Source organism: Giraffa tippelskirchi, chromosome 7, assembly GCF_054371585.1.
Source record: "Giraffa tippelskirchi isolate mGirTip1 chromosome 7, T2T-mGirTip1v1.2.pri, whole genome shotgun sequence".
In the NCBI taxonomy this organism is placed as follows: Eukaryota; Metazoa; Chordata; class Mammalia; order Artiodactyla; family Giraffidae; genus Giraffa; species Giraffa tippelskirchi.
In genome coordinates this window covers 51,974,573-51,990,647 of record NC_137281.1, presented here as the reverse complement: position 1 = coordinate 51,990,647, position 16,075 = coordinate 51,974,573, and the positions used below count along the sequence as shown (strand labels likewise).

The following is a 16,075-nucleotide window of genomic DNA, read 5'->3' as shown; positions in this document are numbered from 1 at the left end:
GGAAAAAGGATTTCAAGCTCTACCAAGCCCACGGTTTCACAGATATTACTGTTTTGTCTGTATCTGTCAAAATCTAGTCAGGAGATAAAAGTCACCTTTCTTTTAACAGGGGAAATTCAATATAAATAACTGTTAATGGGGTATTAAAAAGCCAAAAAGGCACAGAGAGAATACTCAAGGTTATCATGCAGGAAGCTGCCACTTAGGGAAGAGGCTGAAATCGTTCAATTTTAGAAGCTTGGAGGACCCTGGAGAGCTGAAATTCAAGATCCTTTGACAAGTTGCTGCTCAGTTAAAACCAGCATCTCTGAGCTGTGAGTGGGGGGTTCCTGTGGGCCAGGGTACCAGATAGACATAAGAGGGCATCAAGTGTTACTGACAACTGTGACTGGAATGCCAGCCTCTGATGGGATGAAGAGGTATTGGGGGAGGGGTGTGGTGGGCAAAGGAATAGGAAGCAAAGAGACAGAAAGAACTGAGCCTCTCCTCCCCCGGTAGCTCTGCTGTCTCCTCTGGGCTCCATGGGCAGATCCCAGCAAGGAGGCAGCTGGCAAGAGAGATGGGATTTGCTGAGCGCTCCCCTTGTGGCTCAGCTGGTAAAGAATCTGCCTACAGTGCGGGAGACCTGGGTTCGATCCTTGGGTTGGGAAGATCCCCTGGAGAAGGGAAGGGCTACCCACTCCAGTATTCTGGCCTGGAGAATTCCACGGACTGTGTAGTCCATGCGGTTGCAGAGTCGGACACGACTGAGTGACTTTCACTTCACTTCTTCACTTAGCCCAGCATCAAAGCTGAGTATAGAAGTGTTTGAATCTGAGAAACAACAGGTTAGTATCTGCTACAGTCCGTTGAGTGAGCCATTCAGCATTCATGTACACACATGCTTCTAAACATGATTAAACATCCCAGAAGAAGAAAAACTCCATTTCTCCCAAATCAATTGCAAACATCCTTTGTACAAAAGATGTTCTCTCTCTTCTCCAAAATCCCAGCAGACATTGTATCTGTTTCTGGGAAACAGTCACACTATTCATCTTATCTCCTGTCAGTTATACCTAGACTTTAGTCAGACTCATCTGAATATTGTTACCTCAAGGCTAAATAGCAAAGTTAACCCTCTTTAAAAAAATGGACACAATACTAGGAGGAAGGAGAAGTGAGCACACATACATACACCAAGGAAGAAAATGTGTGAAACTGCTTGGTAACTTGTTTCTGTAATTGGTTGCAAGGCTGTAGTTAATCGACTTCATTTTTTCCCTACACACTCCGTGTTTCCTCTTTCCTTAGCCAGTATCTCAACTGCTCAGGGTTGACACTTGCTAGAGCGACCCAAGACTTCAGAGTCTAAAGGGTTGAAATCTTTTCCACCTCTGAGGTTGTTCTTTTCCTTTAAAATTTGTCACTGGACATGGGAGTGCTAAAAAAAAAAATTCCCTACAGGATGCGCTGGGTTTGACATCCTTCTTTATCACCTGTTGTGTAGGAACAACACAAATGTCCCTTTGTTCCCAAGATCACAAGCACCAGCCCGGAGAGTTAACGTTTTTTGCCTGCTGGTTTAGTGGTAAAATGATCAGCTTGTTTCAATTTCTGTCTTCTTGGGACCACTGTTGTCCTCCCTAGTGGAAACAAACCTTCCTTGGGAACCCAGACCTTCAAACAACAGAGATCAAAATTGAGGGACAGGAAGCAAAATGCCTGTGTGGGTTAGTGGGTGTAATAGTGACAGGAGTCATTCCCTTTGCCTCCGCTGATTCCAGACGGTATGTTCTGACCATGGCGAGAGCAGCAGACCCATCTGAGTGCTCAGTGACTCAAAGCATCAGTTACATTTTGTAAGATAAGAGTGTCGTATCCCACCTAGGGCCACGGTGTGTTGCACCTTCAGCGGACCATTCCACTGTCCTATTACGGTGCAGAGTATCATGAGGATGGATGAGATGTTCCATAAATTCAGGGACTGTGGTGCTGGCAAAGCACCGTTAGAAACTTCCAGCTTGTGCCCCAGGATGTAGAGAGCAGGAATGTGCACTGTCCTCATCTTCACAATGAATTAAGAGCCAAATTAACTTCAAAGTCACAATTTTTTTGTAACTCACCAGAGAACTGTGGTCACAGAGCAGTCTGAATCTAAGGAGACTCCGAGAGAGAGGAGGAAAACACCTCATTCAATTGCTAGGACATAATTAGATGAAATCAGTTATTTCTCAGATATCCTAGGTAAACATCTCCAGAAGGACAGACACATATACACATTTAATTCCATGGGCCTCTCATTACTATCTAGAATAAGGTTCAGATTAAGAGAATGTGGCCCTGGTTCGATTCCTGGGTTGGGAAGATCCACTGGAAAAGGGACAGGCTACCCACTCCAGTATTCCTGGGCTTCCCTTATGGCTCAGCTGGTAAAGAATCCGCCTGCAATGCGGAAGACCTGGGTTTGATCCCTGGGTGGGGAAGATCCCCTGGAGAAGGGAAAGGCTACCCACTCCAGTATTCTGGCCTGGAGAATTCCACGGATAGTCCATGGAGTCACAAAGAGTTGGATACAACTGAGCAATTTGCACTTTCAAGAGGTGGTGTGGTTGGTGGTAAATTTTACTGGGTTGAACTATCAAAAATTGATCATTGTTTTTGGCCCACTAAAAGGCTTCAATCTAATACATCACCTTATTCTAAATTAATGGCTGTTGGACATTACCAATTGGACAAAAGTTCCAATACTGAATTAGACTAAAATTATTTGATAAGAGAACAAAATGTAAATGAAAACAGGTATTTATTATAGAACAATGTCTAAAAATTAATTAAAGGCTTAAACAACACAAAAAAACATAATTCCACACATTGACATTGACTTGGTAGCATGAAAATACTTAGCCTGAAGAGGCAAGTTTGTTCTTGATGAATTAACATATAAGAAATTCTCATGACCTGATTCCAAAATATATGTATGAACTGACTTGACATGTTTATAAACATAAGGGCAATTTAAACACTGGTATTAGTTTTCATGAGTTGAATTTAAGGTCAGTGACTGGAGAGTTATATTAAAAAAAAAAATCTGAGATAAAACATTCTTTAGAGAGCTACCACGTACCTATGTACATTTGAAGACCAAGGGTTAAAAGTCCACTCTTGATGAACACCATTAAGCAAAGGATGTATAACATCCATCACACATCTGTTCCAAAAACAGCATGTTTCCAAAAGTATACATTTCTCTACAAATAAACATTATGACATTAATAACTACAGAGGAACTGACAGAGTGAGTTCCAAAATATGCTCTCATCCTTGAGCCATATCTTAAGGCCTCCACTTTAATCTTGGGGCTTTAAGAACATCTTCTTTGCTTTAATCGGTTTTATGTCTCCATTTTCATCTTCTTCGTAAATGGCACGGTCTCTTTTCTTGGCAAACTTTTTCCCAATTGTCCCCACCAAGGTCTCATATCTGTTAAGACGATAAAACAGAGTAAGTTTAGTTTCAAATAAAAAAGGCAGGAATCAAAACTTGTCAAGAACATCAAACCAAATACACAACAAAGAATAAGAAAAACCAAATCTATGATTAAAAGAAATAATCCGATTTAAAATTCATGAATTTCTCTGCGAACAATTCTTCACTTTTTTTGCAGGGGGGGTTTGGGGTGGTTTGCATTATCCTAATAAATTAAGATGTATATTTTAAAATATGTATTAGAAGCAGCACTAGAAATTAGCCCTCAGCTGCCAGCCTGTGACAGGTACGAATGCACCCCAGGTCATGTTAGAAAAAGCAGGAAGTCCCCTTTCTGCTGGGGTGCTCCCTTCAAAGGTATGGTAGACCCCTCACCGGGAGGGAGGAGGGTATGTGGGAGTCAGTGAATGCTGGGCTCAGATTATAAACCTGGTCTAAGGTAACACTTACCTTCTAGCCATTTCTTCATCTGACACATCGAGCTCCACTGTTTGCTCTTCAACTTCTTCTGCTTTGTTCTTAGCGTTCATCTGAAGCATTAATTTCTGCAAAAAACACAATGGTGGTGACTAGCAGGGCTGGAAAAGCTTGTTAAAGGAACTAGTGACAAACACATTTGAAGGTAAAGCCACAGAATCTACAGGACTAGACAAAACTTACAAGGGAGTCTCTGTAAAATTTAACCAACTTTACTCCACAATATGTTGATATAAGCCAGCTCTGAATTAAAAAAATAGTAAGACAAAGCCCCACTGGGTTAGACTTACTGCTAATGAGTTTAAATTGAATTTTAGATCAGAAATTTATTAGTTACTTGTATCTAAAGCAGGCACACTGCTAACACACTGTAGTAAGTGGGGGAAAGAAGAAGTAAACTTCATGTATCCTCTGAACTTCCCACTTTTGAGCCAAATGGGAGAAACAGTACAGTCAGGAGTAATTTTCAATGCAGCTTTCGTGGTAGCTGGGGAAGGGGAGAAGCAAAGTGCTGGAAGAGCTGGAAGGCTGGCACTGGTGTACCGGGGGGGCCTCCTCACCCCTAACACGCGGGTGGATAACGCACTGATGTCCACACAGTGTCTGTGCGCCATGGATCCTTCCTTCAATTCTTTTTCTCACATTAACCTTTTCTTGATAGGTATCCCCCAACAGACTTAAAAACAATATCCTCTTTATCACAAAGGTGGGACCAGGAAAGGAAAGCAGAAATCACTCTTGAGTAGCTTTTCCAACGTTTAAAGGACTGAAGATGCAGCAGTCTCATGAAGCTCTGTGGGGCACCCACTTTGTTCCCTGCTGCACTTCAGCGCCTCCACAGGGCTGATGCACCACAGGTACACAGTAAATATGTACTGAATAAACCCCATGGTAGGCGTCCCTAGAAACACAGAGATACTATAAAATGTGTTCTAAGTACATCCTGCTTGGAATAAAGTAAGTGCTCCCAAGTTGGTATCATTCTTTTTATAATCAGGTACACTGAACTTTTCTCACTATTTATGACAGCTCAGACCTGCATGCCAAACAGTTCAAATCCTTTTCCCAGAGAGAATATATTCAGTGTTATAGAGTGCTGGTAATTAAAGTCACTTTCTAATAACATCCCACATCAAATCTGGAGGGTCAGATCAACACCTTTTCCCACTGTATCACTTTGGAGTCCTTGCCCACCCAATACCCTAGTCTCGGGGCACCATTCGCTCGTCATCTTTGCTATCTCTTTTTACCTTTTACCCCATTGCCCTCCTTTTCTTCCTAATCTAAAGCTTTCAGCAGGCCAGAACAGGAGATATATTAAAAACAAACACTTCCAGTGTTGATTTTGCGTACAGACGATTTTAACCACCTTAATTACCACACTCACTTAAAAAAAGGAGACAAAGGAAAATCAACCTGCAGTCTTTATAAATAAACACTGGTGTTTAGTTTGGCTAACTGTGGTTGCTCCAGGCATCCTTAGAGAACCAGTTTTCAACCAGGGATGATTCTGCTCAGGGGCCCGTGGCAACGTCTACAATGTCTGGACACACTTCAGGTTGTCACAACTGGAGTGTGTATGTGTGTAGCTAGTGGGTAGGGGGCAGAAGTCAGGGATATCGCTCAACATCCCACAGTGCACAGGAAAGCCCTCACCACAAAGGAAGTTGTAGCCCCAATGTCAATAGTCCCAGGGCTAAGAAACTGCGGCTTCATGAGAAAGTTACCAAACGAAAGCTTTGTATCAGAAACCTCCATTTGGTTGGTTAAGTACTGATAGGAGAGCTTTCAATACCTGAGCCAGAGTTCTAATAATTATTTGTTAAACGGAGGTCTGTGCTTCTCTACAAACCTGAGGCAGGAAGATTAAAATGAACAGCTCAGTTATAAGGTGAATACTTCCTTTGAAGACAAACTTTCTAAAGAATCATTTAAAAATATATTTACAAGCTTGGATTAAAAACTGTCCATTAAAAAGTCAAATTACTCAATTTTTAAGTAACATTTTTTCCATTAGAAAAGATAGATTTATAGATGCCAGAAAATAATTTTTCATAATGGCATCAAATGAATAAAATCCTGACATTCCTGTAAAAGACCTGAGCTAAAATTCTAATACTTACAGTGGTACTGTCAGGGACTGTATACTGCTAAATTAAATCATCTACTCAATTCTAACATAAAACTAGACTGCAATGCCTGCAATTTCTTTAAATAGCTATGGCAATATTTCAAGACTTGTTGTTTTCTATATAATGAGGAGAAATGGTATCTGTTGGGAAAAAACCTAAACCAAATCATTAGCAGAAAGAATTCAATTGGAAAAAATTTAAATCTGAAGCAATTATATTTAATACCTCAACCTCAGGATTAAATCCTCTGAATGACATTCTTCCATAGAGAAGATCTTCACACAACAAGAAACTCTGCTCTTCTATAATGAAACTCCTAAATGAGAAAATAAACCTGTATTAACAGCATGTCTACTTGTAGCAAAGCACAGCAAATAGAAGTCAAGATTTCAAATGAAAACTAGATCTTATGGTTCTTAGTGGAACCAAGGAAAAATATACTAAGATTTCTAACCTAAGGTTAGAGATAAAAACGGATCACTTTGGTCAAAAAAAGCATTGGGAGGCAAGAACAGAGGGCACCTGAATTTTCCAAATGTAAAGTGAAGTTTCCTTGATGTTTATGCTCCCCAAGTTTTTATTAAATTTGCAGAAATCAGTGTCCTAGGCAGCTTTAAGTGAGTGTCTTAGTTGGAGCTCTCAGCTATAAATAACAATGACTGATGCTGGATGACTTAAGCAGAGAAGTAATCTACTAAGGATACAGGGTATCTTACAGACACTGGGAGAGCCGGATGAGCGGGACTGGAAAATGAGCAGAAATAAGAGTGGCTAGGTGGCTGACCCCAAACCAAAATCATCCAAGTAAAAATGGTGCTGCTACTGAGAGGGCTCAACACTGGACACCACAGAGGGCATCCAGAAAACAGGATGCAGATGTGGATGTTTCAGTGTCCAAGAGGGATTCTTCCACGAGTCAACAGTTCATAACCCCAATCCCAAGTGAGCATATCCGACTACAGCACATGTTCTCCTGAACTTTTTGTTCAGTCTTTCTCATAAACTTGAGATTCCCTTTCAACTGGCCAATCTTGTTTCTTGTAGAATGCAGGTGATAAAATATCACAAACGTCCCAAGTAAATCACCTCCCTCAGGAAAGCACCACACATATGCATTTAAGCATTCACTTAAGTCAAAAGGTGGACCCAAAGGCCAGCAAAGGATTCATGGAAGGACCACTGGCCCCTCAGAGGGCTTCCTCATGCGTTTCTATTGACTCAATAACATTGGTATGAAAAGGCAGTTTGTTATCTACAAGCCTAGTTTCAATGATGAGGGACACTCATGGAGCTAGCAAATAAGGGAAATATTCCAAAATATAACTGAAAACATTCTGTATTTTAATTTTCCTGTTTTCATTAATCAGAATCCATAACTTTAGAGCTAAAACACATTAAGAAATTATCAGTTTCGTCAATTATTGCAGATGAGAAACTACTGCTCAGGAAAAAATAAACATATCTGCCTAGGGCCACAAATAACGAGCACTACAAAACAGGGCAAAAACTCACTGCTGGGGAACAATTCTCTGTGGGTCTCCTTCATTTCCGCACACCTGTGAGTGATGCACTAGATGTCCTTTCGTTCTTTTCAAGGATATGTGCACAGTGAACAGCTTTGAAAGGCTAAGCTATTGTCTCCCTTCTTCTGCTGGAGCAATGCACTGACTTGCTTTAAGGCTCAAAATAAGGATACTGCTTCTCTTGGGGCCAAGGGCAAGTCTGTTTGCAGTCCAGTATCAAAGACTCAGGGTACCTAAGCTCAGGACTTCTCTGTTCTGATGTTAACCTACTGTGGGTACCATGTCATCCTCCCGGGGATAAGAGGAAATGATGCCAATGTGATGCTCAAGCTGCTTGTGTGCTGTGAGTAATAAAGTCCTCTGTCTCTGACTCAGAACTCTCCTACCTTCCACCAGTATCCGTGAAACTGTAGCAGGCTGACTTGTTAGTTTGCAAGTAGGGTCAATCTCAGATTTCACAGTTCTTGAAGTTCACCAGGCCACAACACATGAGCACAAGAAGCACAGAAGCCAAAAATACTTTTTAAACATCATCCTGTGGCAGGCGAGTAATCAAATTGGCTATACTCACATCCTCTAAACCACAGCACATCCTTTGGAGAAAAACAACATGGCAACAACAGAACAAAATCTCTGATCTGGTAACTTCTACTTCTATACTAAGTAATTTGTATCAGGTTTCCTGGTAATAGGCTCTGAGACAGAGTTCTGTGCACAAGTTTCACTGGGGAGTGCTGGCTGGGAGATACTCCTCTTGGGAAGTGAGGGCTGCAAGACTGGGCTGAGGGAGCAGCTGACTTGTAGCGTGGCTACACCAAGACCTCAGCGCCTACAAGGAGCTCCAGAGTTAGGAAGCCCTGCAGTTGTTTCAAGGTGAGGCAAAGCAAGCAGGTCTTAATCCACCCACATAGCCTGGTCACTGGCTAGGGGAGGTATGCACACTGAATAGTCCTAATGGTCATCACTCAGTTACAGTCCAATATAGCTGAATGGCAACCTCTAGACTCCCAGAGCATATACACAATGAAATCTCCAGTTTCACAGAGATCGGTAAGCCTTTGGAATAATTCAGATGGTACTACCAAGCAAAGGTTCACAAACACAAATGAGCAGAAAGAGCGGTCGAATTTCCTAATACTCAAATATAAGGAAACACATATACTGCTAACACTTTGTGCTTTATGCCTAGCACTGTGGTCACTGCTTCACATGTATTATCTCATTTACTTCTCATATTATCACACCCAGTATACCAATGACAAGAGACAGGTTCAATAACTTGTCTAAGATCACAAGTAAGCAAGTGGCAGAGGTGGGCATCAAACCCAGGTCTGCCTGTCTCCAGCACCCACGCACTAAATTAACCAATCCATCCCACTACCTGGGGTGTTAAAGCACACACATCTCAGGGACATGTCATCCATTTACCCTTCCAGGTGTATTTCTCACTCCCCCCATAGCCCCCACCATCAGTACCTTGGGAAGCTGATCTGAATGTAATACATGGAATGGCTTCCTTCCTATAGGATTACCTGGGCTGGTTGTGCCCTCAGATGAAGATGGCGATTCTTGTAAGATGCTCCCTCCACACAGCCCGTCTTCAGATTCAGTAACCACTCCCTCCCCTTGACCCTCCAGGCCTGGGGGAAATTATTTCTACTACACAAGCCACCGAGGTGCTGCACTGCCCATAGCTGCTTCCCTACTGCTGCCCATACTTTGGTGGTCTCTGTTATACGCTCCTCAAATTACCCAACTTGACTGCTTCATCTCTTCCAGCTGATGTCCTAAACTGATCTTCATTTCTAAACATAAATATGACACTGAATGCAAAAGGTTATTATTAATATTTACTGCTGTGATGTGAAAGTTCGTGTCCCCACACAAATTCATATATTGAAATCTTAACCCCCAAAGATGAGGATATTAGGAGGTGAGGCCTTGGGAAGGTGCTTAAGTCATGAGTGTGGGACCCTCATGGATGTGATTAGGGCCTTAGGAAAGACCACACAGAGGTCCTTAGCCACTTCTACCAGATGAGGATACAGCAAGAAGATGCTGGCTGTGAACCAGGAAGAGGATCACCATCAAAACATGACCAGGCTGATATCCTAATCTTGGACTTCCAGCTTCCAGAACTGTGAGAAATACACTTATGTTGTTTATAAGCTACCCAGTCTGCGGTATTTCGTTATAGAGCCTGAACAGACTATATCACATACCTCTCTAGGAAAGGAATCTAAAGGTCATTTTTCTGGGAGTAATACGCTATGTTGGGGGGAAAAAAAAGAATACTGAAAACAAGATACAAACGGTCTTGCTTTTCATTAAAATTAAGCAACAAAACATCTGGAATACTCTTGAGCAAGTTTAGCCAAGGCATAAAATTAAATTATACCTCCTTACCAGTAACAGTCCCTTTCCTACCAACCCCTGCTCCCAAATCCATCCCACCTTCAGCATCATCTTCTCCTTCCTCACTGACATCTTGCCTCCTCTGAGAAGCAAGAGAAAAGCAAGTTGAGAAGTAAGCAGAAAAAACAAAGTACTTTCCTTCCATCCCTCCTGGTGGGATGTACTTTCTATCTTTATAGAAGGATGTTTAACCTTTCAAGAAAGATCTAGAGAAGATCAGCCAAGTAAACAACGGACAACAACTGCGTTAGAAAGAAAAAAATTAATAAATTTATCATCACATGTACACCCATGGCTGATTCATGTCAATGTATGGCAAAAACTACTACAACATTGTAAAGTAATTAGCCTCCAATTAAAATAAATAAATTAATTAAAAAATTTATCATGCATCAACCAAGCTTAGAGGTAGAAGAGAAATGATCTAGTGTGTTACCCTGTTTCAGTAATAACTGTCTGGTGACCCTAAGCAATTTACCCTCCCTTGAGCTTCAGTTTCCTCAACCATAAAATGGGTGGAATGACAGTAGCCAGTTCTCAAGTTTGTTGTGAGGATTAAATAATTAAGAGACATATAGAGTGCTTTGCCCAGTTCCCAGTATACACTAAGGACTCAACACGTTAGCTAAGATGACTGGTATTAATAGTAAAAATTAAAACAAAAACAAAAAAAACCACTCTTGACTTTACAAAGCTCAATCTATGGAGAACTGTTACTGAAACAAAACTGGAGACCTGAAGTACACATCTAATCTTCAGAACTTAATACAATAGACAGCACATTGCAGATTCTCCTAAAAGGTCCCCAGTTATCACCAAAGACGTACAGCTTGGATTCCTTTACTCTAAATAAGGAATGTAAAAAAAGAACAATGTTATAAATGATTGATTGATTGATTGTTATAAATGATTGATGGTGAGCATCAATAAAAACGTTATAAATGCAAGTAGAACTCTTACAGACTTAATAATTAAAAAAAAATATTTGCAGGGCTAACTCAAGAAACTGAATAGATATCAGTTCATGGGTTTTATGTCACTGGAATGATGAATCACATTTACAGGGATGTGAACCTCCAAAGTGTCATAAAAAACCTACTCTTTCTCTTTCAGCTCAGGCAAATCCAAGTACCAGTGCTCTTCACTAATGATTTTCTTTTCTTCCTCTTCTAGTTGTTTCTTGGTTTCTGAGTCCAGTCCCCTTTGCATGAACTGTCAAAACATAATAAAATCAGAGTCAGCAACTATTTTTCCCAACAATCTCATTTCTCTGGGAATCCCATCTCATGGGTGGGGGTGGGGAAGGGGAGACCAAGCAGCTTAGCTGACCAAGACAAGAGGCCTTCCAGGACACTAGAAAATAGACAAATCAGTACCAAATCCTCAACCCTCTCATTCTTGCTCTATACTTAGCTCTGGCCAAACAGCTACACTGGATAAGGAAACCTAAAGCAGCTGCTCCCTTGCTTCTCATACGATACCCCACTTTATCGGTATACTCTGTGTCTCCTGCTATCCTGCCAGAAGGCTTTTTGTCATCAATAGCCAAACTTGCTAGAGAACCTGGGTAATTGTTTCTCTCTCCTTTGCTTCAAGTGTCCAGTTGAGTGTTCTCCAATCACCCAAGCAGGGGTAGATAACTTTTTTAAGTTAACTTCTTCCTTTCCAATTCCAGAGTCAGATTGTTGGTCTGAGCCCTAAGCAGCCAGCATATCTTCATTTGATTCATTCCAAGACTAAAACTGCTAAAATCTTCCCAATGCCTGCTTTGCCAATACACTTCTCTGAAATTTACATGATTACTAACCATATGCAAAGAACCCCCCCTGTTCAATGAAGATTCACATTTTGCTAATACATATTAAAGAAGTACTTCAGAAATGATTAATTACACCACTACTTACTCTCCACCCTCACTCACTCTATTCATCCCAGGTTATACTCTAGCTCAACTCCACTCATATCTTGCACATGCAACATTTACTCTTCAATGTTTCAAAACATTACTTATGCCCTGCTTCCCTTCACTGCAAATTCCATTATTCTGTAAACATGACATCTAGCAGTTTGCATCTAGATGGTAGTGTTCAGTGACACGCAGTACAGAGTCGTACTGATAATTAAGAGCAGGGGCTTCAGAGCAGACTGCCTGAGTTTAAGCCCTGTCTACAGATAAAGGTCCATCTAGTCAAGGCTATTTTTTTTCCAGTGGTCACGTATGGATGTGAGAGTTGGACTATAAAGAAAGCTGAGCGCCGAAGAATCGATGTTTTTGAACTGTGGTTTTGGAGAAGACTCTTGAGAGTCCCTTGGACTGCAAGGAGATCCAACCAGTCCGTCCTAAAGGAGATCAGTCCTGCTGTTCATTGGAAGGACTGATGTTGAAGCTGAAACTCCAATACTTTGGCCACCTGATGTGAAGAGCTGACTTACTGGAAAAGACCCTGATGCTGGGAAGATTGAGGGCAGGAGGAGAAGGGGACGACAGAGGATGAGATGGTTGGATGGCATCACCGACTCAATGGACATGAGTTTGGGTGGACTCAGGGAGATGGTGATGGACAGGAAGACCTGGTGTGCTGCGGTTCATGGGGTCTCAAGAGTTGGACAGGACTGAGCGACTGAACTGAACTGAACAGATTTCCCTGGTGGCTCAGAGGTTAAGGAGTCTGCCTGTAATGTGGGAGACCCCGGTTCAATCCCTGGGTCGGGAAGATCCTCTAGAGAAGGAAATGGCAACCCACTCCAGTATTCTTGCCTGGAAAATCCAATGGATGGAGGAGTCTGGCAGGCTACAGTCCATGGGGATGCAAAGATCAGACACGACTGAGTGGCTTCACATTTTTTATAAACTGTGTAACTTTGGGCAAGTTACCTACTTCTTGTTTCAGGTGCCTTAGCTATAAGAGAGGGATAGTAACTGTACCCACCTCAATTGGTTATTATGTGGCTTTCCCACCTTATAATATGTAAATCACTCAGTGTCTAGCACACAGAGCTAGAAATGTTCACTACTACCATTACTTAAGTTTTAAGGCTTGAATGTTTCTCCTGTATTAATTCCTGTATTCATTTTATCTACCCTTGTCCACCCCTCCCATCTGAAAATCAATTTTTTTTAAAGTTGGTGACATAACTTCCATTTTCCCCTCAACTGTTAAAATTCTCTCCGTTCCCACCACCACTGAAATCCCTCACCCAGATCATCAGTCCTAGCTGGTCTTTATGTTTTGTCGGGTCTTTCTGTCAGCAATGTATTGTCCATAGGACAGTGAAAGTAACGGTGAAACCTTAAGAAACACAGCTGGTGATACTCGCCCCTGTGCTCAATCGCTTCCCAATGCTCACAAGACAGAGAAAAAAAATTCCTAATCTGGCCTAAAATTCCTTGCCTGCTGTGATTACTGGCTCCTTTTCCAGGCCCATTTCTTGCTACTTGCCTTTCAGACAGACTGAATGACCTTTAGTTCTCGGAAGTTACGGATTTGGGGTGGGGGGTTGCCTCATCAACTTCTGAACTCGCTTCTCCCCCAGTCTGTGCCGCTGTGTCCCCCACCCTCCCATCTACCCTTCAGTGTCTACTAGATGCCACTTCCCGCAGAAGCCCAAGTAAGTTCCAGGGGCTTCCGGCGCTTCTAGCACCGCTGCACTGAGTACACTATATTTTAAGTGCCTGCTTACGCGTCTGTCTCTCCTATCCGACCGCCGGTTTTAAGAGAGAATCCGCCGGAATGTATAATCCAGTTCCCGGTGCCTAAAGAAGAGGAGGCGCTGCTCAGTGAATGAATGAACGCGAAAGCTGGAGGTCCTCCGGGGCTTCTCTAATGCCCTCGTACGCCCGCCGCCTCGGCTCCAGCCAGGTCGGAAAGACTGGGTATCCCCACCGCTCGGCCCGCCTCCCTCGCGTCCCCGCACCTTCATGCGCAGCAAGTTCTTGGACAACTTAGTTTTGCGCTCGGCCGCCATCCTGACTCCCACGGGGCGCCGCGGTCTACAACTGGACCCACTGCGCCTGCGCGATACTGCGTGTGCGTCGGCGCCGTCTTACGTAGCGTGCGTCGTTCCGCCCCGTCGGCTCCGCCCCTGTTTCTCGCGCTTCGCGTTGGCCCGCGCTTCTTGATCTTCGCCTCAGAGAGCTTTTGCCTCAGGAGGTGCTTGCCTCGCGAAGAAGCCCAGGGTAAACACGGCTGTCAAAGCAGGAGTGAGAGCGACTTGACGCCGAGAGAGTGGGAGACCCCCCAAAACGGCTGCTGCCTCAGGAGGCCGTAGTCCTGGGAGCTGTCGGCCTTCCCTGAGGGCTTCGATTGGTCCCCTCAGGGATGCACACCGGCCTCGTGCCACCCGCCTCACGGACCCCGTCTTGCGGCGCGTCGCCGACCCAGTTGCCTTGGTGAGACCTTTGAGACAGTGGCCACACCAACCATTCCCCCTGGACCGTTTCTTTGAAATGTTTCAAACGTGGCTGGTGGGTTTTCTGTGTCACTCCATGTGTGTAATAAGTTCATTTTCCTGATAACCCCATGGGGCTGTCATTATCCTCTTGTTGCCAGTTGAATAAACTGAGCTACAGGGAGGTTCCGGAACCACCCCAAAGCCAAGGTGAGGGAGGTGGGGGTAAACCCAGGCAGTCTGGCTGCCTAATGGCCCTTATAGTGTCAAATCTACCTGTTGACTGGAGTGTGTGTGTTTAAACCTAAGTGGCCAGTTAAATAGGAAGAATAGGGAGAGGTAGATGTCAAAGACACGAGCATGAGAACATGACCTTATTTTCATACTAAGAGTTAAAATAACATTGCCAAGATGATAGTTTTAATGCTGCGCATTACCGCCTAAAGAAAGTTTTCACACCTTTCATAGCTGCCACACTTTGAAAAACACCCATTCTGCCAGCTCTTCAGCTGATAGCGTGCACTATATGCTGAATTCTTGTACTAGGTACCTCATGTCTTTTATTTTTTATTTTTTTTTTAAATTTTAGTTTAAATTTAATTTTATATTTTATTTTTTTCCCCTGGGAGTGTGTATTACTTTAGTTAATCCTCATAAGAACTTTGAAGAACGTATTGTGGTCCTCATATCGTTTGGGAACCTGAGGCCCAGAGATTAAGGGATTTACCAGAGTTTACACAGCTAGTAAGTGTTAGAACTAAGGTTGATCACAGAGCTGACACTTGAATAAAACATAGTCATGCCCTGGCAGGTTTTCTCAGGAGGAAAAAAGTCATTTTAATATGGTAAGTGGGTATAGAAACTTACTGATTCAGGTCTGTGTGTGAGACACTGGGTTCATCTCTGAGCTACACTGATGCATAAAATCACATGACCTGCCTTTCTTGGAGCTGACTATCTGGTCAGAGCCATGGCAGAAAGAAAAGGATGATCTGTTAGAGGGACTTTTAGGGTGACATTAGATAAGCTGATCTGGGATTGCTCTTGTCAGATGATAGTGCCTACGCTTGGAAGTTGAAAAAATATTTGTTGTATGAAGGATTGGAGGTAGAGTGTACCAAAGGGAGGGAATAGCAACTGTGAAAGTCCTGTAATGAGAACAAGATGAGTTGTCATAGAGTTTACCAAGTGGGAACAGTAGAGGTAATCACGTGTTATGGGTGGAATTGTGTCCCGCCAAAATTCATCGGAATTTTGTTTCAGAATGTGGCTGTCTGACTTAGAGAACGAACTTATGGTTGCCAGGGGGAAGGATAAGAGGACGGGGTAGGGAGTTTGAGATGACTTGTACACACTGCTGCATTTAAAAATCGGTAACTGGCAAAGAGCTACTGTACAGCACATGAAACTCGGCTAAGTGTTACGTGGCAGCCTGGTTGGGAGGGGAGTTTGGGGGAGAATGGATATATGTATATGTATAGTTGAGTCCCTTCGCTGTTCACCTGAAACGATCCCAATGTTGTTACTTGGCTCTACTCCAATATAAAGTAAAAGGTTAAAAGAATGTGGCTGAGTTTGGAAACAGGACCTTTAAGGAAGTGATTAAATTAAAATGAGGCCCTTAGGGTCGGTGGCAATCTAATCTGACTGGTATCCTAATAATAAGAAGAAATT

General features: G+C 42.8%; 1 protein-coding gene and 1 long non-coding RNA gene across 9 annotated transcripts in view; one reads left to right on the top strand and one right to left on the bottom strand.

Moving 5' to 3' along the window:
• Positions 1–2,765: 2,765 nt before the first annotated feature.
• On the bottom strand, positions 2,766–14,022 carry MPHOSPH6 (M-phase phosphoprotein 6). 2 transcript variants are annotated; one of them, XM_081514142.1, is made up of 6 exons: positions 13,928–14,022; positions 13,694–13,766; positions 11,112–11,224; positions 6,300–6,390; positions 3,916–4,010; positions 2,766–3,459 (listed from the first exon to the last, which is right to left on the bottom strand). In XM_081514142.1, exons 3-6 carry the CDS (start codon positions 11,219–11,221, stop codon positions 3,327–3,329), a joined length of 429 nt encoding a protein of 142 aa, XP_081370268.1. In that variant the 5' UTR covers positions 11,222–11,224; positions 13,694–13,766; positions 13,928–14,022; the 3' UTR covers positions 2,766–3,326. The 2 variants fall into 2 exon arrangements, with proteins under 2 accessions (XP_081370268.1, XP_081370267.1); XM_081514141.1 differs by lacking the exon at positions 13,694–13,766.
• Positions 14,023–14,067: 45 nt separating this feature from the next.
• Positions 14,068–16,075, top strand: part of LOC145514952 (uncharacterized) — a 383,828-nt gene continuing 381,820 nt past the window's right edge. For 4 of the 7 annotated variants that reach the window (XR_014060581.1, XR_014060587.1, XR_014060583.1 and 1 more), the window contains exon 1: positions 14,080–14,402. This is a non-coding gene — a long non-coding RNA (uncharacterized LOC145514952). Of the gene's footprint in view, positions 14,478–16,075 lie in introns of all 7 variants that reach the window. The other 3 variants (XR_014060584.1, XR_014060586.1, XR_014060585.1) reach the window with 2 other exon arrangements.